Consider the following 27,489-nt stretch of genomic DNA (forward strand, 5'->3'; position numbering starts at 1 on the left):
TTATACCGCAACAGCTATTTACAGTAGAAAACAGCGTGCGGAAGTCAACTTCTGCAAGTTTTTATATTTTCTAGTCTTTTAACTAGCAACAAAACTTGCAGAAGTTTAAAGCGAAGGTTTCTTGCATTTAAAAAAGTTAAAGAGGCACTATATTTATCATGGGTTGTGAAATTACCAACTAGATGTCGCCGTCGAAATCAAAATAATAAAACTTCCTTACAAAATCAAATGTTTTTATTTACATTAAGTATTTTACAGTCATATTCTTAAGCCTACAATCACTTCTAGCTTCAGTTAAAAACTAAAATTTAACTCTAAACATGTTTTGATCATTTATCGCCTATTTTAGACGTATTATAGCAATATTAAATCTACACGTAAGGGCTTACATATTTATTCAATATTGTTATTGTTGATTATGAACATAACTACGGTTTTAAACGGAATCGCTAATTCATATAAAATGCACTATTACAATTTTTCATTTACATAAGGCATATACTCGTACGTTTTCATATTATTAATAATGTTTCATTCACATTGTATTGCTTGATTAATATTATATTGACGCACAATACGAATAACATTGTAACTGAATAGACTGTTGAAAGTTGTAAAAACGTGTAATTTTAGTTACAATCTTATTCATATTGGATGTCCATTTATATTATTGTACTATACTATAATTATATTATACTCAGAACTTTAAAATATAAGTAGCAAAGAGCAAATCCAGCATGGATAACTTTGGGCAGTGTAAAAATGATACAGTGTGACCTTTTAGACATATTATCGAACTTGCAAAGGACAACCTGTTTTAGAAATACTTAAAAGGGCGACTTACTAACTAGATCCATGAGCCTTATTATTACACCCTATATTTTAAGTCTAAGGCACGGTTTAGACTAGCAATAACATTTGCAGAAATGGAATGGACTTTGCAAGCTACCACTGTATAAATTTTGCAGAAGTTGGCTTGCCGCGGCTATTTACAGTGGTGACAGCTTGCGGAAGTCAACTTCTGCAAGTTTGATTACTAGTCTAAACCTCGCTTTATGTCAAAAAACAAAGATATTTTTTTTTTGTTTTTGCTGTTTTCAATCAATTAATTTGCTATGTTTAACAGTCCAAATTGGAACTTGGTATAATAAATTAGAACTTGCTTTGTTTATGTGTAATTATATTACATCCTTTTATTCCTATTATAGTCTTACGCGCGTAAAATGTTGACAAATTGGAACTTTTGTTTTTATTTATCTATTTGAAACTGTGTATGTCCTTGCTATGTCCATGCGAGCCTAAAACCCTCTGTCTTGGAAGGCAGCGTCCCGCATTGGAAACTGGAAGCCTTTTTATTACACCCTATTTAGTCTTACGCGCGTAAAATGTTGACAAATTGGAACTTTTTATTAGTTAACGTTTAAAATTGGTTTATTTAACTATTTGAACAGATGTCCTTGCTATGTCCAGCGAGCCTAGAACCCCCGGTCGAAGGCAGCGTCTCCGCGGGGGCTGACAAATTGGAACTTTTTTTATTTAACTATTTCAACTGTGTATGTCCTTGCTATGTCCAGCGAGCCTAGAACCCCCGATCCTGGAAGGCAGCGTCTCGCATTGGAAACTCTATTAAGTCTTATGTCCGAAAATGTTTAAAATTGGAACTTTGTTTTTATTTAACTATTTGAACTGTGTATGTCCTTGCTATGTCCAGCGAGCCTAGAACCCCCGGTCGAAAGCCGGGTCTCCGCGGGGGCTGCGGGCGCGGGCGACGGGCTCCAGCCCCGACGAGTAGCCGGGCGCAGTATTGAAAAGCACCTGGGGAAGAAATAATAATAAATAAATTATATCCCTGGACATTTTACACTGCGCTTCTAGTCCCAAACTAAGGCTGGGTTGCACCATCTTACTTTAACTTTGACGAACGTCAAAAATCTGTCAAAAACTTGACTGCCAATACAAATACAACCAATGGGCCCAAAAGATCGTTTATTCCCGATGTCCCCCACTATTTGTCCACCACTGGTGGACATCGAGAAAAAAAGTTGCAATGTCCACCAGTGGGGGACAGCGCTACTGAAATCTTCCCGTTGGGCCCTACTGGTGGACACTGAGAAGAAATGTGTTGCTCTGTCCCTCAGTGGTGGACATCGAAACCAAAAAAGTTCCGTTGTCCCCCACTATTTGTTTTGTTTTCGTGATTATTAAAAAATAACTGAATAAATAATTTTGATTTTGATTTTTTTTGAAAACCGCGACGCCTGGATGTGGGCAGCGCAGAACCGGTCATTATGGAACCCTTGGGGGAGGCCTTTGTCCAGCAGTGGACTTCCTGCCTAGTTAGAACACTCGGTCCTGGGACCCAAGGCCTGCCGGTGGGCCGTGTAAGCCTACTCTTGGTACTTAGTACAAGTGAGCGAGTGCGAGGCGTTACCGGGGTGTACAAGCCTACCTCCTGGTACTTGGAGTAGCTCGAGGTCTGTCAGTGGGCCGTGCGAGCCTACTACCTCAGTAGTAAGTTTTTGAGAGTTCTCGCTCATTCCAGCGAGAAACTCTCAAAAACATTTATACAATGATCACTCAAAATAATTTCATTTTCGTTCGTTCATTTGACAACACGATAAGCGTGTATTCTTATTAAATGAGTGCGGTCATGTTCTAGAAGCGCGCACCGAGAAATATTAAGCTAGGTTGCAGGTTCGAATCCCGTAAGGAGCAAATGTTTCTGTTATAAACACGATCACCTATAACTGAGACGTGATCGTAGTTGCTATAGTACAAGTTCCACTTAGTTGGTGATTAGGTAATTGGTGTGGTGAGATAATTGGACCAATTTATTTTTTAAGTTCAATAATAAAATAACTACCTACTCATAAAACCCAAACGTAAAAATTGGATCATGATGACGATGTCACTGCGCAACCTTGGTGTGCACGCGCGCCGGAACTTGCAATTTGATATCTTAGCGTAGTTCTTACCTACCGCGCCTGTATTTGAACGAAATTAATTATCGGTGAATGAAATTTGATACTACACATTGTGCTCCTATATTTAAACGCCTAGGCTTATTTTAAAGCAAATACACAGAAGCAAAACTATGTGCATCCTATACATGATCAGGACTTCTGGACTTTTAGTTTATATCAAACGGGTCGAAGTTAATTTTGTTTATCAAAAAATTAAAATCAAAGAAGTAAACATAAAACTCGCAATGGTTTTAATAAAAAAAGTAGGTATGTCCTAATATTTATAATTTTTTATTGAATGTCAGATAAGTCTCCAAAAATGAAACTTTTGCTATAAAAGTAATGGAAGGTTCCTAAACTTTTTTTCTATTCTATATTCAATTTGTTTATTTGCAACTAAATATCAGATACTAATTTGAGTTGAATTCATCATTGACCTCACAGAAGAAGTTGTTTTGATTTGAAATATCAACGTACTTACTTCTTTATTATCCATAAAATCCTAGATTGTAACAGATCAGGGAGCAATAACATCTTAAAATTATTATTTACAAGATTTACATGATTATAAGCAATCTCTTCTGCTAAACTGTTACGTAGTGGATGCCTATTAAATTGGAAAATTAAATACTATACTAATAATACTACTAATAATACATACAATACTATAAATATTAATAATACTAAGTCTGTTCGAATCGAACCCCAGACTCATAGAAACCAAGTCACTATGCCATCCGTTATTCGTATTTATTATTACATTATCATCGTTGTGGTGTCAAAATTTCCTGTTTCATTTTTACTAAGAAATTTTTTATCTAAAATTTTAAACACAATTCGAGTTTAAATTACTCAGAAAAAATAGTGCATACCTTTAAAAAACATAATAAAGTTACTTACTCATAAAATACTTTTCATTTTAAAAATCATTAAATAAGTAAATAAATAGCAATCCACAAATAATACGTATAATTATATTATAAAATTAATATAGGTAATTTAATTTACTAATTTAAGCCATAAAATATTATTGTCTTCTAAGTAAATGGTAATAAATAATTTATTATAAGTAGATAGTATATTACTATTTACATCTTTTAAACAGCTTCAAATTATTAAAAAGATATTTATGTACTAAACATAAATTATAACCAAATATTTGTAAAAGTGCTGTAAACAAGTTTTAATATTTATTATCCATAATTAAATCAAAATAACTGTTAATTTTATTATATCGCTCATAACTGAAATCTCGAATATTTTCTGAATAACTTAGAAATAATATTAAGCTAAATGTTAACATATAACTGAGTAGATTAAATATCAAATTAAAAATACATAAGTACCTATCGCATCTGATTTATGTAGTTTGTTATGTTAAATTGTTTAATTAAGTATTTAAATGTTATTCTGAACTTTGTTACGTCTTGTTTGAATAGTGTAATTGGTACTACCGTTCTATGAATAAATAAATATCTTAAACCAACTATCTCCAAAATTTTCAAAATTAATGTAATTTAATTTTCTAAAACATACAGTGGAATATTTTTCATTCGGATATTGCATCATGGTCACGTCGTCAACGTGGCCGCAGGTCCGAAGTGCGTTTCTGTAAAAATGCTTGCGCGCACTGCAACAGGGCTGCCACGAGTTCCGCACGGTTCGCGACTGTGTAATTATGGATGCATCACCTATATTAGAATCATTTAGTCTAGTTTCACTGTAACAATATTATTAACAATGATCGTTATTATTAGCCATTTTATAATTATATTTGATTAAAATATTTTTATTGTATAAGTATCTCAAATCAAACATAATATTCATATGATTTCCACTTCAATTCCGATAATGATATTTAAAATATTAGTAAGTATCTCTGAGTATTTTTTATATACATTAATCTTGTGATATTTTTCTAAATAACTTTTGATGCACGTTGCAATCATTTTCAAATACATAATAATGTATATGTTGTCTTATTATGTTTTAAATCATAATTATAGCGACGATTAATAAAAAATAGTACTTTGTTATATACATAAGTGCCACTTGTGGTCTAAACTGAAAAAATATTTTTGATTCTGATTTTTGATACCCTCAAGTGCTACGCGGCGGCTTTTCAAACGAAATATTTATATTATGTGTGTTTTAAATATCATATGAATGAATCATATGAATAATCATGGTGTTTCTTAACAAAACATTTTTGTCAACCCTAACACATTTTGCGGATCTCTGCAATAATTTTCAAATAAATTGGAATCGATTCGACCCGAACTTCATTCTGTGCTTCATCTACTGCTTCGTGCATCAGAAGAACCGTCAACCAACAAGGAACCGCTCCCCAGTGCTCCAGACCTAGTGCTCCAGACCTAGTGCTCCAGACCTAGTGCTCCAGACCTAGTGCTCCAAACCCAGTGCTCCAGGCCCAGCGCTCCAAGTATTCCGAGTGAGTTTCTATCATCTAACAAACACAATGTGAGTACTCATGACTATCTTCTAGTCTTCACTAAACTTCTAGAACTTAGAATTTTTCTGAGACCTCTCGTCATCAGCGACGACCACTTTAAATAAATATGGAACTGTACTTATTAATTTGATTCGATGTTTGTAAAGTTAAAGTTTTCTAGTTACTAATGAATTTACTAAGGATTACCTGCGGATTCAACCGCGAAATAATTCAGTTCGTCTTACACATTACTTATATTTATAAACTAATTATTTTCAGGTCTGACTCCGAGTACGAATCTGCAATTGTCGAGAGTCGCATCTCAAAGTCAGAGAGGAGGAACCCAGCTCTTATTATAAGGTACCTATTTACATTAGTTAATTAGTTATTGCACACTAACGATAGTCGACGACTTTGCTCGCGCGGCAGTACTCAAGTAGTGAGTGACACGTTATCGTGCACAGCTTGCTGTAGTTAAAAAGTCTCAGACTAAGGTCGTTTCCTGACTTGTCGGTGCGGTAGCGGCGCGGCATCGGTATGCTCTGTATACGCGATACCGAAAGCTTACCGAGCGCCTATATTTCAATGGAGCGTTCCTGATTGAGTCTGTGCCGCGCCGCTGTCGCACATGCCGCGCCAATTAGGAAGCGTACATTCAAATATAAGCGTTCGGTAAGCTTTCGGTACCGATGCGGTATACCGAAACGAAATCGTACCGATACCGCACCGCCAAGTCAGGAAGCGGTCTAACTGTTAAGTGTGACTGGAGTACCAGTAATAAGTAATTTAACAGTTTTACGGGTAATCATTATTTAATAATCACAATTTGTTTTACAGATCTGACTCCGAAGCTGAAAACGGGACTAGACGAGATCAGGCAAAAACATCTAAGAAGAAGTCCAACAATCGAGCCCCGTCAAAGTAAGTAGACCTGAAATAATGGAATCCGAAGGCTGGCGATTTTGTAACAGTCGTTTCGTTATCATTAGACTAACGTGATTCGTGTTTAACTTTACAGGTCTGATTCAGAAGACGATCAGCCTTCCAAGCGTAGCAAGGCTAAGACAACCAAGAGGAAGTCGACAACATCACGATCTTCAAAGTAAGTTTCACAACAACACCTTGCAATCATCATCATCATTATCTCAACCACAGGACGTCCACTGCTGAACATAGGCCTCCCCAATGCTTTCCATGTTGTCCGGTTGGTAACGACCTGCGTCCAGCGCCTTCTTGTTACCTTTATGATGTCGTCAGTCCACATTGTGGGTCACCTTTCACACTACTATCTCATAAACGGAGATGATTCTCATCATCTCATCAATGAAATTCGCCAATACCTAAGGAATATTATATTATTTTCAGAACCGCTACGCCAAAGAGACGGAACACCAAAAAAGAAGAGGATCTGTTCGGGCTGGTCTCTGAAGACGAGGAAGACGCAGCTCACGCAAACGCGTCTCGCCGAGCGCCGTCGAGCCAGCTGCCGAGCTCCATCAGCAGCAAGGTCGCGGACGGGTCGGTGCTGCGGCGCGCGCAGCTGAGCGGCCGCTACTACGCCGAGCTCCACGCGGGACGCGCTCGACACCCGCCCCGAGACCCGCTACACCAAGGCGCTCGTCACTTTGAAGCTCCAGCTCGACCCGGACCAGCCCGAGTGGGACTTGCTTCAAAAGTTCCTCAGGAGAGCCAAGACGACGTACTTTGCGGATAGCGTGCCGGTGTTTTATAATAATAAGATTAACTGAATTGTAAATAAAAATATACATATTAATTAAGTCTAATTTACTTACTTATAATTTACGTAGGTACTTAATAATAAATGAATTAAAACCTAGTGTTATAGTACTTAATTAACCTCGGTACCTAGCCCAAACCACGTTTCGACGAACTCACATATTTCAGCAAGTTACATAATACATTAGTAAATAGGTACATTACATAAAATCAATAAAAGTAAAGTTTTATTAGCTACAAAATAATTCCAATCTTTAGAAGACAGGTTCCGAGGTTAATTAAAGTTCATTACTGGTTAAGTTAGGTTAGTTAAAGTTAATTACTGGTTAAGTTAGGTTAACTAAGAAGATGCCCTTCTGCTCTGGGTGTGCCGTTCAAGTTGATAGAAGGAAATGGGTTGGCCACTTGCGGAGCACCGCGCACAAGAACAAGTGCGCGGCGGTCGCTCAGGACGGAGTCGTTGAAGTCGCGTCTGCGTTCCGCGGTCGCATAGCCTCCTACAGGTTACCGGTGACGACCGAAACAGAACATTCTTTTCCAGACTTATTTTTAAAAAGCGTAGAATTCAAACTCTACAAACTTTTACAGAGTTCTCTTAAAAAACATGTAAGCATCAAAGTAAATTTAGAATATTTTGGTAATTTCCTTTTGTTCAAAAATAACGAACAACAAATAAAATCGTTCGCAACTAAAAATATTATTGTTCATCGTAACTTTGAATTTAAGCGCTTATTTACATCAGTATTAAATATCATAAAAAAGAAGGTTGAAGAGTTTCAGGAACGTGATAGTGGATGGACTTTTCTGAGTAATGTTTATTTAGAAGTAAATATTAACAAATATGATCCATTATGTGGATCTGGGTCGACTTATGTTGATTTGCCACCAGTGATAAAGAAGAAAAAAGCGTGTGTCAATATTAAAAATGACGATAAATTCTGTTTTTTGTGGAGCATAGTCGCTGCGATTTATCCTGCTCAAAAGAACTGTGACCGAACTTCGTCATATCCACATTTTAAACGGGTGCTCAACATCGAAGGTATGTCTTTTCCTGTAACTTTTGACGATATAGCGCTTTTTGAAAAAAATAATCCAACTTTAAGTGTTAATGTTTATTCCTTAAATAACAATAAATGCGTTGTGGGTCCTATTTACAGATCTGAATTTAAATCAGACTCTAGAAAAAGAATTAACTTGCTTCTCTTTGAGGACAATGTACACTCGCATTTCGTTTTAATAAAAAATTTGCCCCGTTTGGTTCGGAGTCAAATCACAAAGCGTAACGGTAAGTTACATTTTTGTGAAGACTGTTTATTATTTTTTACTTCTCAGAATAGCATCGATAAACATATCTGTAGTGGTGTTACAACAGTACTTCCCGAAAAAGGTAGTTATCTTCAGTTCAAAAATTTTGAAAGGAAACAAGATGTTCCTTTCGTTATTTACGCAGACTTTGAAACCATCCTTGAACGATATCAAGGATGTGAGCCCGATCCTCTTGCTAGTTTTACAACACCGCGTCAACGACATATCCCAGCAGCTTTTGCGTATCAAATAATTTGTTCCTTTGATAATACTTTTAACAAATTTGTTCAATATCGCGGTCCAGATTGTAGTGAAAAGTTCTTAAAAAATCTTTATGAAGACATTACAAATATTTATAATATTTTGAACGTTGAAATTAGAATGATTTTTACCGAAAACGATAAGGTAAAGCATTCACAAGCCGACGTGTGTCACATTTGCGACAACCTACTGATCGGAGACAAGGTGCGAGATCATTGTCACCTTACAGGTAGATATCGTGGCGCAGCACATCAATACTGTAATTTGCGATACAATGTCCCTAAGTTCGTACCGGTATTTTTTCATAACCTGTCCGGTTACGATTGCCATTTGTTTATTAAAGAATTAGCTGACAGCTTAGGCCCTATTAAAGTAATACCTAAGAACAAAGAAAATTATATATCTTTTACTAAATTCCTTACCTTACCAAATGGAAAATTTGGACAAATCCGATTTGTAGATTCTTTTAAATTTTTAGGAACTAGTTTAGAAAAATTAGTAAGTGGTTTACGTAAATCTGATTTATTTCATTTGAAAAATCATTTTCCTAATGACAACAAATTCAGTTTATTGACACGAAAGGGAGTTTATCCCTATGATCACATATCAGATTGGGAATCATATTCAGAAGAAACACTTCCCAATAAAAAACAATTTTATAATTCCCTTACCAATGAGGATATAAGTGACTCAGACTATGCTCATGCCAAAACTGTCTGGTCCGTTTTTAATATTAAAAATATTGGAGAATACACCGATCTTTATCTTCAAACAGACGTACTTCTTTTATCGGATGTATTTGAAAATTTTCGACTTGTCTGTAAGCTTAACTATCAGTTAGACCCTGCTTTCTATTTAACAGCTCCAAGTTTGTCTTTTGATGCGATGTTAATGAAGACTGGTATACAGTTAGAATTGTTACATGATTTAGAAATAATCCGTCTTTTACAAAAAGGTATACGAGGAGGTATCTGCATGTGTTCTACCAGACATAGCGAAGCAAACAATAAGTACATGTCGAATTATGACGAGTACAAGCCTGACTCTTATTTAGTGTACATTGACTGTAATAACCTCTATGGCTATAGTATGTGTCAGCCTCTGCCTGTATCGGATTTCAGATTTTTAAATAAAAATGAAATAGACCAGTTAAATATTTTAACGGTACCTGACGATGCGGACACCGGTTACATTCTTGAAGTAGATTTGTTGTACCCAGAAAACTTACATTGTGACCATAACGATTATCCTTTCTGTGCCGAAAAGTTTGTACCGCCAGGTGGACATACATCAAAATTAATACCTAATCTTTATCCGAAATTTGAATACGTAATTCATTACGTTCATTTAAAAACATGTATCAGTCATGGGCTTATCTTAAATAAAATTCATCGCGTTTTATCGTTCAAACAAAATGCCTATTTAGCTAAATACATTAATCTTAATACAGAATTGAGAAAAAAAGCTACAACTCCTTTTCAACAAGATCTTTTCAAACTGTTAAATAACTCTGTTTTTGGAAAAACGTTAGAGGATAATGAACGTCGTGTTGATGTTAAATTAGTTAATCAATGGCGTGATGAGTCAAATAAAACTAAAAAGCAACTAAGCGCTGATAAGTTAATCGCACGACCAAACTTTCACAGTGCTACAGTATTTTCTAAAAATTTAGTTGCCGTTCAGATGAAACCTGAAAGAATAATTTTGGATAAACCTATTTACATAGGATTTTCAGTATTAGAACTGTCCAAAAGTCACATGTACAATTTCCATTATTCAGTCATAAAACCGCACTATCAAGACAGGGTACAGTTATGCTATACCGATACCGACAGTTTCATTTATAAAATTGAAACTAAGGACTTTTATCTAGATCTAAATACCCACTTTCTCAGTTACTTTGATACTAGTAATTATGATTCAGAAAATCTTTTTAATTTGCCAGTAGTGAACAAAAAAATTCCGGGATTGTTTAAAGATGAAATGGGCGGTGAAATCATAACAGAATTTGTAGGTCTTAGGTCAAAGTTATACTGTGTTAAAACGGAATCAAAACTTATTAAAAAAGCTAAGGGTGTTAAAAAAAGTGTAATTAAAGACTTGACTTCAACTGACTATAAAAAGGTTCTGCTTCATGACCAAATAATACGTAAAAAGAACATATTGTTCAGGTGCATCAAACATGAAATTTTCACTCAAGCAGTGAACAAAATTGCTCTATCAAATGAGGACGATAAACGATTTGTACTTCCTAACAAAATCTCCACTAAAGCATGGGGGCATCAAGATTTAATGTTTTAAGTTTAATGTGTTAAGTAAATTAAGTTTTATAATATAAGTATGCAATAGGTGTATAGATAAATAAATATGATTTTAATTGTAAAATTACTAACACCATTAGTTTTTAATTTACTAACACAAGATTTATTCATAACTGTACATAATAATTGCTAAATAAAGTCATAAGTAAAGAGATTAATTTGTTTTATTTACTAAATCTATATTAATAAAATATTTAAGTGTTGCCTTAACCATATTACCATCGTTGATAAAGTGCAAACTGTTAGTTTCGTAATGTAGGATACAAATTTCCTTAGTAAGTAAATTTCGCAATAGGGTAGAAGTAATGGTTTCGGTCATCTTGGTACCGTTTTTGTCCATTATTATTTGATAATTTATCTTGAAATACCAATTTAGTCTTAACTATTAATAAATATTGTTTTATTAAAACAATATTTTTTAAACTTACTTCAATTTTATGTTGCCAAAAGAGTACAGTGACCACAAACGGTGCTTTTACCCTAATTACTTAGTCATCAAATTTTAGTTCACGTTGTATTTCCACGTGTCACTAAGTAGGTCACTGACGTCAAAGTGCAAACTTGAAATTAATATAAATACAATAACTAAAATTTAATTTCTAACATTCACGTTGCATCGATCACTATTTGTGGCTACTTGTTGGTAAGTTAATTAATTATTATTTTTTCTATTTAAATCTGTTGTTATTTTTGTATGTCGTGTTATTTTTAAGTCTCATGTCTATACAAAGCTGATTTATTTTTTTTACTTCTATAAATACAGTCCACATCAAGTCCCTGATAACAATTTAATGCAGTTATAAAAATGTACTAATAAGTGTTTATTTTGTTTACAGATCAATATGTCTGACTCTTCGGAAATAATCTTCTCGCAATATGCACAAGACCCTCTGGAGAACTTTACGCAGCACTGCGAAGAACTGTTCGGTGTGCAGCCTGTTGAACCGAAGACAGAAAGAAAAGGGAGGTCTAAGAGAGATGCGAACAGTAAGAAGAAGGCGAACATCTCATCTAGATCATTTGTCATACGCAAAGATCGGAAGGGTTCAAAGCTGATCCAAATAAAGATTATAGACCTAACCAGTGACGCTGTATCGTTATCACAGACGCAACAGACTGATGTGGAAAGTGCGGACAATAACGTGGTACTCAGTGCTCAGTATGTGGTGCAAGAACCAAACACGGATGAAGTGTTAGATCTTACAGAAACGTTAGTTAGGAAAATATCTAAAGAACTCTGTGGTGATAGTTACTAGTGTAATAGATTGTAAGTTATTAGTTGTAAGTACTTGTATGTAGAATGTAAGTAATAATAAATAGACTAAGTTAATTGAAAATAATAATTAAATGGTAAAATAAATTTGTGTATATTAAATCTACTTGTTTCATTATGACTTTGTTTATTCCTCATACAACTTGCTTTGATACTGAAATAAAAGACAGTCAGTTTAAAATATCAGTATTTATTTTAATAAAAACATTTAATATCGTTTTCTAAACACCATTTTTTTATACACAAAACATTTTTCAATGCACAATATTTCTTATGATTATAACAATTGAATAAATTGTCTTTACAATAAAGGTCATAAAGTGAGTTAAAATTAGGAATCTGTTGGCAAGTAATGTCTACAATATTATCATGATCACATAACTCTTTCACCCATTTAACTTTTTCTTCGCCCTTCACAATAATATTTCTGTCCTTAAAATAGGGTTTAATAATTCTTCTAAATTCTCTGTAGTCGACATAGCCTTCACTCCATCGATACCCTCTATTCTTTTCTAGCCAACGCACATTCTTTTTTTCTTCATCGGTTAAAGATGAGAATGGGTAAGGTGGCTTAATTAAAAAGAGATAAGTAGACTCTTGATTCGCTATACATAACTCTTTTACTAAAAAGTCATTTTTATGATCTTTGAACCCTTGTAAATCAACTATAATTGTGTTACAATTCATGATATTTTTTTCACAATATTACTCAAAGGCTTGTATTCAAATATACAGTCGTTTAAAATTAAACAATATGCAGCTGTCTGATCTGGTATTTCTTGATCTGTTTCGATTTCAACTCTTACGTCAATCGATCCCTTCAAAGTTTCATGCTGCCGCGAACAGTCAATAATAAATAAAGGGGCTACGTCTTTAAATTCCTTTAAACTCATCAACGGCTCTGGTCGACGTCCGTAATAAGACTGTTGAAATCTTACGTATTGTTCGTATAATAAAGTAAATCTATCTTCTGAAAAACTTACATTCAAGCCTTCGTAAGGGTAATATGATGAATTTAAAAATACTCTTACATCTCGTACATGACAATGATCGAACTCTGCCATTGAAGATTCAGCCTTGTGTTTGCGATTGGTTTGCAAGGCAATTATAACATATCGGGGTTTCTCTATTTGTGACGATGTTTTAATGGACCAAGTATGTTTACGGGTTTTTGGTAACAAGGGATATTCATATAAGTCCCAATTCCGAAACGCAAGTGTTATAGCTCGATCTTTGTCTAAATGTTTTAATAAGTTAATTCTTTCCCGATCTGATACCTTAACGTGTGGAACGCGCCAAACAATTTTACTTATTATAATATCATCCACAACTTCACCTGAATTTAATTTTAAAGCATTGAGGTTTGTATTGCATCTCAACAAAACTAACTCATGTTTACAGTTAATTATAATTTTTTCATAGTCTTCTGCAAATCCCAATATTTTATTCAATGGTATAGAGACAGAGAATGCGCCATCGCCGACTTTGTTCGAACCTGTAGTCGACCAGCCCCAAGCTCTGGCGCTTTTGGATTCGTTTTCATTTAAAGAAAGATAGGACTTTATAGTTGTAGTAATACCTGCATTTTTAATTTTATCTATTTCCACTCCGTTAAGTTCGTATCGGATGTCTTGAAATAGAAATAATACTGGGTTATTAATGAAATGCACATTTGATACTTTTTCTTTTTTGTTATTCAAAACATTCACTTTACCCTCAATGTATAAAGTGCTGAGTGAAGGCAGCACATATAAATCTTGTTGATTTATAGGTATACGTATTTCATCATTCTTGTTAAAACTTGTCACATATGGTTTGTATGAGTGATATTCAAAACTTTCAATACTATTGTTGAACGAGGCCTGTTGAGCTATATTTAAAATATTCATTTTAGTAAGCCCACTAATCGAAGAAATTCTTTATTATTTTTTGTTAACTTCTTTTTAAGCTGGAGCGGTGCGCCTTTCTGTAGAGCTCTTTTTGAAGTGACTTGAATACATGGTGCAGAAGGGTTTTTATTGAAATCAATCATTTTTTCCTGAAATGAAGGTACAGTTGAACTTCTTCACCGCGTAAATTTATCTGTTTATTTTCAGCGTCCAACAATCTTATATTGATAGCACTAATTGAACTTTGATTAACTGGGAAATATATTAGGTTCTTGGGTATTTCTATAATTCTGTATCCAGGTGGTACATTTGGTACAAATTCGTAGATAATATGACTTGCTTTTCCGTTGACAAATGAACCACTAACTACATCACATTCGATTCGCACGATGGTTGTTGATAAAATGCTGACCGGATACTGAGATTCAGTACTTATATTTGCAAAGATAGTTTCCGAACCAAAGCCCAAAATTTTACCAAGTGATTCACTTTTGTTGAAGTGAACATCTTTAGAACATAAAATATTTGTCTTCAATGTATTGTTATTACAAGTCAATCTTAGTACAGTGTTTTTAATATTACTTTTCAAATAATCACAAATATCCTGGAGTTCATAAGACCCTTCAGGAATTTCAATGACTTCATTTTCGCCATAGTAGAATTTATTGTTTCTTTCATCAATATTAGGAATAGAGTTAAATGTTGAAAAATATAAAAGACCACATTCATAGTCTCCACGTAATTCCAATGTTGGTGAATAGTTAGTAGTTAAAGAGGCTCCGCTACCAGTTATAGACACAGTGAAAGACATTGTTATACTGACAATTTTATTTATTTCTTACATCATATAAATGCTTTTTCCAATACCCTCTTAAAAATTTTAAACAAAGATGGCCACAGTTTGTAGTACCAAATGTTTGATAAGGAACATAGTTATAGTTTATACTAAAGTTGTGTAAATATTGAATCAATTCTAATGGAGGCTTCAAATTTCCAAAACTGTCAAAATATTCAGCATAATTGTTTTGCTTTACATATGCTACCCAGTGAGTTCCAGGATTTCTGGAGCTATCCAAATTTAATATCCCGCATTCAATTTTTTGGGGTTTTGAAGGTAATTTATCCCTCATGAAAACTCCTCGGAAATATGGAATGTCAATAGCGTGTTCTAATATATCCAGATTAGTGAGAGCACGCCTGGGTAGCCGCTTTATTAGTTTTTTGAGGTGTTCAAATACAAGCCTGCTCCGTTTTTAAGAGGTTTAAGGTACAATCCTTTTCCAAGGGCTACGGCCTCCATCATTCTGTTATGTCGTTCAGATTCCTGAAGACTTTTCTGTGCAGCCTTAGAATCATTAACAGCCTTTGCAATTCCTGCCGCTCCGCCAGCCAGTGAACCCAAAGCTGACAATCCCGCAAAAATGGGTATTAGCGGTAATAGTCCTCCAGTCTTTGGGATAGGAATACAGCGTGGTAAACGTATTCCTCTTTTATTCGTAAATAGTTTTTTTGCAGCAGCATAGGCATGTTTTATAATGGAGTGTTTATTTTTAGATTTTAACTTTTTCAAATGAGAGTGTATTTTCTTTACACCTGACATAAATAATTTTACACTACCACCAGCTCTAAGTTTAGCTTTCATTGCATTTTTTACTATCCATGATGCAATTTTTTCTCCTTTTCCTGAATCTTTTGATTTTAATCTCTTCTTGGCCATTTTTAGAAGTTCTAAGTCAGCTTGATGTCTTATATTTGAATCACTATTATTATAAGCGATATCGTGATACATACATGCGTTATCCAATTTATTTATACCACGTTCACCCTTCTGTAATCTTTTTTGAAGTTTTGTGCCAGGACCACAAAATTGATATCCAGGTAAATGTAACTCAAACGGTAAATTGTCAATTAACTTATTGATAATACCACTGCCTTTCTTCATCGATGATTTGAAGTGAATGGAAGGAATAATATTGCGTTATAATTTATATATTATTGCACCAATTTACTTCTATCAATCCAACTGTTCTCTTTATTATTTAAGCCTAACCATTTGACAAATAGTTTGTTTCCTTTTCTTTTAATCACTTTTTCAATGAGATAAAGATCTGGAAATTTAGTTTTTTGTAATTCGTATCCATAAAAAGACCCCAAAATTTTTTGTTTGTATTTGTCTTCTATTTGATAAGTTTCTGGATTAGTTTGGTTAACCTTAACCACGCGAAATATTTCTGTGGACCAATTGGGAGTATAACCTTTGTAAAATTCTCCTTTATATTTACTGATACGAACGTAATCGCCAACTTGAAAATGAAATTTCGGTCTTAACTTCTGTTGTTGTGTTTTAATAATGTTTGATCTAACTACCCACTCGTTAGATTTTGTGACATCAACAGGCTTAAATTTTGTTATTCTATGTACAGCATTATTGTAGCATTGTACTACAGAATCCAAATTATTCCCAATCCATTGATATTTTCCATGTAGACTAAAAAGTTTGTAAAGATGAGACTTAATTGTTCTGATTACACGTTCTACTATAGATGCCTTTTTTACAGAATACGTAGAGTAATGATTTATTTTATACTTTTCTATTAACTGTTTAAAGACATCATTGTAAAATTCTGTTCCTAAATCTGTTTGCAAATTTCTTGGTCTTCTTGTTGACTTCAAAAATATGTTTCGCATCGCATTCGTAACGCAGTTTTTCGATTTTGATTTTAGCGGACTAGTCCATACAAATTTTGATAAAACATCAATTACAACTAGAATGAATTTATGACCTTTATTGAATTGTGAATATTTTTGCAAATCGACAAGGTCGGCTTGCCATAAGTCATCTATTCCTTTTATAATTGTACAACGACGAGTAAAATTCCTTCTCGCTGCTTTATGAAGTTCTATAACTATATCTTGTTTACTCATTTTTACTTAAAGTTCCTTGGATCATTCGATCGATTTCATTTTTAGTGTAATATAGTTTACTCAAACTGTCGGATGTCACTTTTTCTAAATTTTTCAAATACTTTGTAACGTCACTGTGAATTTTTTTCATTTCATTTCTTAATTCTTGAAGAGATTTTTCCATATATGCTTTATTTACAGCTTCATCATCTTGTTCAGGAGCTTGTAAACCTTTTAATCTAGATGATTTCAAATCGAAGTCACCTGTCTCTGTTTTTATTAACGTATCAGCATAAGTATCAATGAATTCAGTTAGTCGTAAACGCTTGTGTATATGATGTCCAAATTTATCAATATTCATTACTGGCTTGCTGTCTTCTGTAGTGTTGCATAGATACTGCCTAGTTTTCCGTATGCATTCTTTTTATATTCTATGTCTACAATACCAGCTTCATAGAGTTCCTTTATTATTGCATAGATTTCATTTTCCAACCCATTGTTACCAGCTTCTGCTGATGCAAATAGTAATTTTAAGCGTTCTACTAGCTCATTGGGGTCATCCCAATAAATAACATCAGTATCAGTCTTAACTTCCTTCAAAAGTTCCATGCCTTCTCCTCGGGGAATACTTTCTATGCTGGATGATGTTTTCCTCGAGAATTTGAATAATGGTTTGATTATATTCATGTACTTAAATCCTTTGTTACTATTTATAGGTTTTGATGGATCCCAATTACGTCTGTGTGCATTAGTGTCGTTGAGTATTAATTTATAGTAATGTAAATCGTCTTCTGTAATTAGATGTAAATCGGGTACTTTTTTCGTCAATAATTCTCTCAAACCACGTGTTTTTTCGTAGATCCTATTTCCAATTTTCCACCCGAGAGTGCGATCATCATCGAAGACGCGGGTTTTTCCAAGCATAAGTTTTCCACGTTCATTTCTGAATCCATAAGGTACGTCATTCATAGCTTCTGATGACGTGGACCAAGATATAGATTGATTACCAATACTTGGTGATGATTGTAGAGATTTAAACGAATTTTCACTGACATTATGATCTTCTGAGAGTGATGTTGTGAGAGTCTTGTTGGATGGATAAAATTCATTATCAGAGTTTCCTTCATCGTTGATAGGTTCTTCAAAGTCTTCACTAGAAGAAGTTGATGACTCGTTTTCACTAAACTTGTTTTTTTTTGGCAATAAATCTTGCTCCGTTTCTTCACTACAATGACGTTTTTCACCAGTTCTGTTTGTTAATTGAGTAAGAGGGTCAACAATAGGCTTAAAAATTGTTTCTAAAGCCATGTCATTTGAAGTTTTTTTATCTTTAATCTTATCGACTTTACTTTTCACAGCCGCTGCGTATTTGACGATTTGTTTTTTTAAATTTCGTTCCATTTCAGGGTTTATTTCCACTCAGCACGAAATCACAAATGAAACTGATTCATTATTAATTTAACATCCATATATGAACGTTAGTCAAGTACTATGAATGTATCAAATGACATTCTATAACATCCTTTATTTCGTTCACAGTCTTTATTTATAACAACGTAATTAAAAGGATTACGCCACACAGTTGAGCACATTTCGCGAAATTGATTCCATGACATGTCGGACCCCACATGTTCATCGTACACGTGTCTCAAGTTTATGTCATCTTGTTTAAATAATATTAAACAGGTTAGAATTGTCTCTTACTAATTGTTTAGGCACTTTAGTATAAGTTTGATTAATATAAAAACAATCAATGTTCTTATGACGTCCCATAGCGAAATAGTCACGGATATTATTTTGATTTTCACACGCAACATCATCAAATATAATAATTGAGTCTGGTAAAGCTTCGTGTGGACTTAAAATCTCACTGTTATGATTATATTTGTTGTAAGACGTACCAGCCACCATATCCATAACTTTTTCTAAAAGTATGTATTTGGGTTGATATAAAGATTTTGAATAAACATAGAGATTACGAAATCTCGGACCATTCTCGTGCAATAATAAACTTATTACCAAATTAGTCTTTCCACAATTTGATGGGCCGCAAACAATACTGCGTATAGAGTTTGGTAATAAGTTTCCATGTCGCTTTTGCTCATTTATTGTGGTAGGACAAACACAATCTAACTTAAGCGATTGTTTTTGTTTCAGAAACTTCATATTTTGATATTTAATATGACCGTCGTGATTCGTGGATTTTATCAAACTGATTATAAAATGATCACATCATAACATTTTACGTTTGAAATTATAGCCATCCAGTTTCAAATAGAATGAACGAAAATGAAATTATTTTGAGTGATCCTTGAATAAATGTTTTTGAGAGTTTTTCGCTGGAATGAGCGAGAACTCTCAAAAACTTACTACTTACCTCCAGTCCAGGTACAAGAGCGGGGCGTTACCGGGGCGTTCATCAAGCCTACCTCCTGGTACTTGGAGTAGCTCGAGGCCTGCCAGCGGGCCGTGCGAGCTTCTATAGCCTACTACCTCCAGGTACAAGAGCGGGGCGTTACCGGGGCGTCACACCTACCTCCTGGTACTTGGAGTAGCGCGCAGGCCTGCCGGCGGGCCGTGCGAGCCTCCTACCTCCAGGTACAAGAGCGGGGCGTTACCGGGGCGTCACACCTACCTCCTGGTACTTGGAGTAGCGCGCAGGCGGGCCGGGCCGCGCGGCGCCGGCGGGGCGCTACCGGCGGCGCCGTTAGAACACTCGGTCCTGGTAGCCGGAGTCCTGCACCGGTTGCGGGGCGTTGCCGGGGCGTCACACCTACCTCCTGGTACTTGGAGTAGCGCGCAGGCGGGCCGGGCCGCGCGGCGCCGGCGGGGCGCTACCGGCGGCGCCGTTAGAACACTCGGTCCTGGTAGCCGGAGTCCTGCACCGGTTGCGGGGCGTTGCCGGGGCGTCACACCTACCTCCTGGTACTTGGAGTAGCGCGCAGGCGGGCCGGGCCGCGCGGCGCCGGCGGGGCGCTACCGGCGGCGCCGTTAGAACACTCGGTCCTGGTAGCCGGAGTCCTGCACCGGTTGCGGGGCGTTGCCGGGGCGTCACACCTACCTCCTGGTACTTGGAGTAGCGCGCAGGCGGGCCGGGCCGCGCGGCGCCGGCGGGGCGCTACCGGCGGCGCCGTTAGAACACTCGGTCCTGGTAGCCGGAGTCCTGCACCGGTTGCGGGGCGTTGCCGGGGCGTCACACCTACCTCCTGGTACTTGGAGTAGCGCGCAGGCGGGCCGGGCCGCGCGGCGCCGGCGGGGCGCTACCGGCGGCGCCGTTAGAACACTCGGTCCTGGTAGCCGGAGTCCTGCACCGGTTGCGGGGCGTTGCCGGGGCGTCACACCTACCTCCTGGTACTTGGAGTAGCGCGCAGGCGGGCCGGGCCGCGCGGCGCCGGCGGGGCGCTACCGGCGGCGCCGTTAGAACACTCGGTCCTGGTAGCCGGAGTCCTGCACCGGTTGCGGGGCGTTGCCGGGGCGTCACACCTACCTCCTGGTACTTGGAGTAGCGCGCAGGCGGGCCGGGCCGCGCGGCGCCGGCGGGGCGCTACCGGCGGCGCCGTTAGAACACTCGGTCCTGGTAGCCGGAGTCCTGCACCGGTTGCGGGGCGTTGCCGGGGCGTCACACCTACCTCCTGGTACTTGGAGTAGCGCGCAGGCGGGCCGGGCCGCGCGGCGCCGGCGGGGCGCTACCGGCGGCGCCGTTAGAACACTCGGTCCTGGTAGCCGGAGTCCTGCACCGGTTGCGGGGCGTTGCCGGGGCGTCACACCTACCTCCTGGTACTTGGAGTAGCGCGCAGGCGGGCCGGGCCGCGCGGCGCCGGCGGGGCGCTACCGGCGGCGCCGTTAGAACACTCGGTCCTGGTAGCCGGAGTCCTGCACCGGTTGCGGGGCGTTGCCGGGGCGTCACACCTACCTCCTGGTACTTGGAGTAGCGCGCAGGCGGGCCGGGCCGCGCGGCGCCGGCGGGGCGCTACCGGCGGCGCCGTTAGAACACTCGGTCCTGGTAGCCGGAGTCCTGCACCGGTTGCGCCGGTTTAGGCTGCGCTCCCGCTACGTGGTGGTGGTGACGTAGGTGCCCTAGGAAAGATAAGATAAGATAAGAAGCGTTTATTTGCCAGAATACAGGTTTTAAGGTTCTTACAAAAAATTTTAGTATAGCCTGACCAGGAACATAAAAACCCTCGCCATGTTGCGGAAAACTAATGGTACTAATTTCTTTTAATGGCAACAGTAACTGAAAACTTCATTGACATGTCACCTTGTATGTCAGTCTATTGCTGTCAAAGTGTAAACAAACTTTATTTTAAATGTGCGCAATTGGTTTTATGAATTAAATTGCTAAAATATTTTTATAGTCGTGAAAGAAAAGTGGTTCACAATGTGTTAAAGTATTTGTCGAAGAGAAATACTAAGGGTTCGGACAATATTTTCATTGAATAATGTTTCCGACAAAGGTTGTCAAATTGACTGACATGTTTATCGTATAGTACAGTCCACTATGAAAATTAGCTGTGGTTTGTTTCAACTACCTATTTTAAAAATTTTTGTCACTTTCTAAATGTTGAATTTTATGGGATTGGGAAAGAAGTACCGAGTTTGAAGCGTTCATGAGCAGACATTGCAGTTGAATATTCAAGTTCTGAATTTGATTATTGATGAATAATAAAATAAATTCTACTAGCTCGATTGATGGTTTCATTTAATTTATTAAAATCAGGTTACCTATAATAATATTTATTCGTTAATTTATGAAAATATCAAATTAGCCCGTAATCCTGAATCCTGATACATAAAGTTAGCCTATTAATTTAACACAGGTACGACTGTACTCAGTGTTGCACTATCAAATGCAATTGACGCGCCTCTATGCCAGGATTTTTATGTTCCTGGTCAGGCTATACAAGATAGTTTTATTATTTGTCCCGAAAATAAAACAGGGATTTTTTTTAGACTACTAGGTCAGAGGCTGAGGAGAAAATGCCAATATGAGGGTAGTTGAAAATCTTCAAGCCCGTCCGAACGGACGACCACGAACCGCCAGTCTGCTTGCGACCACGGCTGCAGCATCGCAGCCGAAACGTCAAGCCGTGAGTACATAATGTAACTCATTAATAAACGTCGCGTTAAGACCCGTGTCTTACTATTTGAATTAAAATGCCACTAGGTTTTTGGAAATGCGGGGCATTACCGGGGCGTGTGTTAAAAATTGTCGTCGGTCGTAGCCGCTCTCATCGTTACGTCGTTATCGGCTGTCTATCATTTCACTGATTTGAGTAATCAGACAAGTGAGCGAGTGCGAGGCGTTACCGGGGCGTACGTTTAAATTCGTCACCATCTTTGTCGCTCGTTGCCACATTTTCGGATACCTGTGTTAGTTAATGTTTAATAAACACAACACGGAAAACGCAGCGTGGGACGTCCATCTACAAGGTGGACCGATGACATCGTAAAGGTAGCAGGGAAGCGCTGGACGCAGGCCGCTACCAATCGATCAACGTGGAAAGCATTAGGGGAGGCCTATGTTCAGCAGTGGACGTCCTATGGCTGAAATGATGATGATGATGAATAAACACAAGCGGGGCGTTACCGGGGCGTCGCGGCGGCGCCAAATACTCGAACATGCTCTGCGTGTGCTGCGCCAGCATGCTCGCCAGGTCGCACGGCATCGGGTCCGTCCAGAAGAAGTCGTGGTTGAGCGCTGTGTCCGCGTCGTATCTGACAAATAAAAAATAATTATGTTCTTCTGATTAATTTTATTGCAGCTAAAATAGTAAGACACGGGTCTTAACGCGACGTTCATTAATGAGTTACATTATGTACTCACGGCTTGACGTTTCGGCTGCGATGCTGCAGCCGTGGTCACAAGCAGACTGGCGGTTCGCGGCGTCGTCCTTTCGGTCGTCTGCTTGTGACCACGGCTGCAGCATCGCAGCCGAAACGTGACGAAGACTCGTGTCTTACTATTTTAGTTGAAATGGAACGCGAAAGTTTAAAATCTTATAATTTTATTGCAGTTCCACAGGCCCCTCATTCCCACTGGGCACCGGGCCCCGTGACCGAGGTGGCCCCTGTCTGTTCAAAAGACCTTTCTCAAGATGATAAAGCCCCATTGATCCAGTTCTGGATTTGTCAAAACCCGTATAGCTGCGACCTCCGTGCGGACTTAAAAAGTTCGCTTACTAGATTTCAGAAGATAAATAAAAGTCAAATGAGATCCAACAAACAACACTACGCTGATTTTCAGCGGAGGCTATTGGGGCACTGACTGGGGCTGCCGTAAAAAACGTCAATAAATATTTGCAACTAGCTTTCCGCCCGCGGCTTCGCCCGCGTGGAATTTTGTCTGTCACAGAAAAACAATATCGCGCGCGTATTTGCTCACCGTTTAGACCTACCCTGGACTGAATTCATTTTTATTTATATAGATAGATTTTGACAGCGAAACAGAATTAGCATTGCATTTTTGAGTATGGACATGCAGACAAATGTTATACATTTCTTGTATAAGTGTAATCGTTCTGCCTCCTTCCAAAGGCTGCTGTGCCCTAACTGGGTCCACATTGTTCTGCTTGAATTGTAAGATCTAAATGCTATTGTGGTGAAGGTATTGAGTAGTTTTGGATTTTTGTTGTTGAAACTTACCTCTTCGCCGGGTCCAACTGCAGCAGCTTGTCTAGTAAATCACAGCCATAGGGATCCTTCACATAGTGCTTTAGCCTTTCCTGTTGTAAAAATAGGTACTCTGGTTAAAAATTTATCAATCGTGGTGAAATGGTTTGGTTGTGAAGACAGAGTAAACTCTCGCAAACATATGAGTCATAAAAAGTTACACATTTTTGTGCAATTAGGCTTTTAAAAAACGTTTACACATCCAAATCATTGTTTGACGATAAAGATTGCACAACATTGTGCAATTATTGTTTGACGACAAAACATTGTGTGTAGCGGACAGCCGCTCGGGCGTGCGGAAATAAGAGAAACCTTCGGTTCAAAATAAAGGTGTATTTCGGCAATATATGCCCACAACGGCTATCAAAAACATATAGGTACTTCGAAACTAAACAAAAGGTATCAAAAAGAGTAAAAAAGTATAAAAACATAGACAATATCAAAAAGAGGTTGGTCCACCTATTGGTCCCCAACATTGTGTTCAACAACAATTTTTCCTGTGTATCACAAATAAATTATTTTAGGCTATTTAAGGACATAGTAATATCAACTTGGAAAGAGATCAACACCGTATAGCCTTTCGATGTCAACCGCGAGGCGAGGCGTTTACGTTACGGTGCGGACAAATATGCGTTAGGCTCAGAACAGACGGTGAAACGCAACTGCAACGAAACTGCAACTTTCTAATGATTCTTATGAATGAAACTGAAACTGAAAGTTTCATACTGGTCGCGTCATGTGTGGTCTCTCAACGGACGCTATGGCAGAAACTTAGATGCAACTCAAAAGTAACTATCAGTTGCAGTTTCGTTTCACCGTCTGTTCTGGGCCTTACAGTACATTACGGAGTTTCATACAAAGAATACTGACCGCCTCGAGTTGATACGGTTACGATCCGTTTCCGGGTTGATATGTGCTACGTCCTTTAGAGGTTACCAGCGCATAAAAACCACGAACCTTGACTTTCCTCTTCTGTCCTTTGGGCAGTTCCATCTTGTTGTATAGATCCAGGCTCTCCACGCCAGGCCACACGTCCGGCGTGCAGGAACCGCACAGCTGAGAAATCAGGATCAGTTGCTGCTGCTCCGTTGGACCCTGGGGTGAGAGGCAGAAGGGATATAGATCGTTTCATCCACGAAGACAAGCATCCGGCTCGAAGGACCAATTTTTGTTCTTTCATCTTGTGCAACACAGAATCGGCTCGTAGGACCATTTTTTATGTTCTTTTATAGATCGTTTCGGCCACCCCACCATTCTTCCACTAATGTTTGAGTGTTATCGGTACACGCTAAATCATCCATGAGTGCACACGCACACTACAATAATGCCGCTCGGATTAAACTCCCCGCACCCCGCGCGACCGAGACCAAAAATTGGTGGGGCGCGTCTTCGTGGATAGGGATAGCGACTGTTGCTTTAATGGACCCTAGAGTAAGAGGCAGAATGACTATAAGTGATTGGCACTTGGCAGGGCAACGTCTGCTGTGCACGAGTCACAGATGAGAGATTAGGATGAGCTGCTGCTGCTCTGTTAGACCCCGGGGTTAGAGGCAGAACAGTTATAATGGATTGGCAAGTAATTTCAGCGAGATAGGAGCAGCTACTGTTGCTATAATGGCTCCTAGAGTAAAAGGCAGAATGACCATAATTGATTGGAAAGAGCTACAGAGCTGACAGATGAGGATTAGTTGCTGCTGTTCTGTTGGACCCTGGGGTGAGAGGCAAAAGAGGTAATATTGATTGGCAAGCGACAGGAACAGGAGACGCAGAATGACTATAATTGATTGCAAATACCGTCCAAGTCGACAAAATATTCCGTGGGGCTACTGCAAAAAACGTTGCCAGCATAGCGGCGTGATAGATAGACCCGAAAATACGTAAACAGTGTTTCGAACTAGCCTTGTGATGGAACACCATGTACTATGCATTTTATAGATTAAACGAAATAGAAATAAAACTGATAGGTGTACTACCCGTTCGCGCTAAGTTTGCCGGTCCGTAGAATGCGCGTCCCCTCCCTTAAACGCAATTAGTTAGCGATTAAACGCAATTATATGTCTTATTTTACGCAAACACACATTTTTTATCAATATTAATAAATACAAATTATTTTAAATATTGTTTGTTATATGTAGTTATAGACACTTCCCTTCGAGTGACGTCATATCGCCAGCGGCAAACTTAAAGCGAACAGATAGTATTACGAAAGAAAGATGTCAAACCTGCATAATGGGTGACCGTGTCCACATTTCGGCCATGATGCATCCCGCACCCCACATGTCCACTGGGGGGCCGTAGTTGCGGTCACCTTTGGGAGAAATTACAAAATATTTATAGAATAGAAATAATTTATTTGCATAAAAATATTTAAATCTAAATTATCAAAATAACAACACAGTCCGGTCCGTGATCACGTAGAATTTTGTCCAATGACCCCTAGCTACCCATCCTTATCGCTCGTGCGTAATTATGTTGCTGTCGCACTCGCACACTCACTGCGGGCGCCCGTCGCACAGTCGCGACAGCAATATAATTACGCGCGAGCGATAAAGATGGGTAGTTTGGGGTCATTGGACAAAATTCTACGTGCTTACGGACCAGACTATAGTAGTACTAAATAAAAATAACTCACCTAATAACAGCTCCGGAGGCCTGTACCACAATGTCACAACTCTGTTTGTATACTTGTTAGCCTGTCCAGACTTGGCTACACTGATGGCACGCGCCAGACCGAAGTCAGCGAGTTTTAAGATACCGTTCTTGGTAATCAGAACATTGGCAGCCTTCATATCTCTATGTAAGATCTTATTGCTATGAATGTAGTATAACCCATTCAATAGCTGCTGCATGACCTTCTTAATCTCGCCGAGACTGAATTTCACGTTCACATTCGACAATAAACCTGCCAAATCGTGCTCACAAAAGTCAAAAACCAAGTAGAAAGTTGACCTGTACTTATTGTGCAGTGTAGCCTTAGTCCGACATATTTCGATCAAATTCACAACATTCTCGTGTTTCAGACGCTGTAGTATCCTTATTTCTCGCAAGGCAGTGATAGGAAACCCTTCCTTTTCGTTATCCATGAGTACTTTCTTCATTGCCACGAATTTTTTACTACTGTTCCGAGCTCGAGCTTTAAAAACTTCTCCGAAGGTTCCTTGACCGATCTTGGCCACTTTTTCGTATTTGGAAGACTCATCGCAGAATGGGAACTCGAAATCTTCAACGTACTTCTCTTTTTCCCGCATATTCAGGATCGTCGAACTTGTGCTGATGACTGGCGGAGCCTGCCCCCCAGGGGCGCTCACGCTTTGCATTTTAGACGTAATCGTGGTAGTTTTAACTTCACTCCCGGGGAAAACGACACACCTCGACACTAACTAAACTACAACTGACTGAATTTAGGAATTGCTTTCCCCAAATTGCTAAAAAATACCACAAAAAATACCACGAATGAGAACAACAAACAGGTTGCTCAAAACTCAAACGTCAATGTCAAAAACGTCCACACATTTTTTTTTAATTTTCACTAGTGTTGGAAAGCTGACTAAATCGATTAAGTATCGTTAATAAACACAGAATACCAACTATTAAGTGGGCGTTTCGTTACAAGTATATCAAACAAATAATTGACAACACTTTTATGCCAAATTATTACGTGTGAAGAAACGTGTACCAATCTGTCAAAAGTGGAAATTTAATGATTTTCCCGATT

At 38.3% G+C, this 27,489-nt stretch overlaps 2 protein-coding genes across 2 annotated transcripts; one reads left to right on the forward strand and one right to left on the reverse strand.

Moving 5' to 3' along the window:
• Positions 1 to 215: 215 nt before the first annotated feature.
• On the reverse strand, positions 216 to 27,254 carry LOC135086022 (cyclin-dependent kinase 9). Its single transcript, XM_063980794.1, has 7 exons — positions 26,407 to 27,254; positions 25,997 to 26,082; positions 24,732 to 24,869; positions 23,748 to 23,827; positions 22,693 to 22,820; positions 19,741 to 21,182; positions 216 to 1,815 (listed from the first exon to the last, which is right to left on the reverse strand). The coding sequence occupies exons 1-6, from the start codon at positions 27,089 to 27,091 to the stop codon at positions 21,091 to 21,093; spliced, it is 1,209 nt and encodes a 402-aa protein (XP_063836864.1). The 5' UTR covers positions 27,092 to 27,254; the 3' UTR covers positions 216 to 1,815; positions 19,741 to 21,090.
• LOC135085881 (uncharacterized) lies at positions 4,177 to 7,129 on the forward strand. Its single transcript, XM_063980667.1, has 5 exons — positions 4,177 to 5,444; positions 5,695 to 5,775; positions 6,253 to 6,336; positions 6,434 to 6,517; positions 6,781 to 7,129. Coding segments are annotated over exons 1-5 (600 nt in total). The 5' UTR covers positions 4,177 to 5,442.
• Positions 27,255 to 27,489: the final 235 nt, after the last annotated feature.

The sequence above is a fragment of the Ostrinia nubilalis genome, chromosome 30 (assembly GCF_963855985.1).
Source record: "Ostrinia nubilalis chromosome 30, ilOstNubi1.1, whole genome shotgun sequence".
In the NCBI taxonomy this organism is placed as follows: Eukaryota; Metazoa; Arthropoda; class Insecta; order Lepidoptera; family Crambidae; genus Ostrinia; species Ostrinia nubilalis.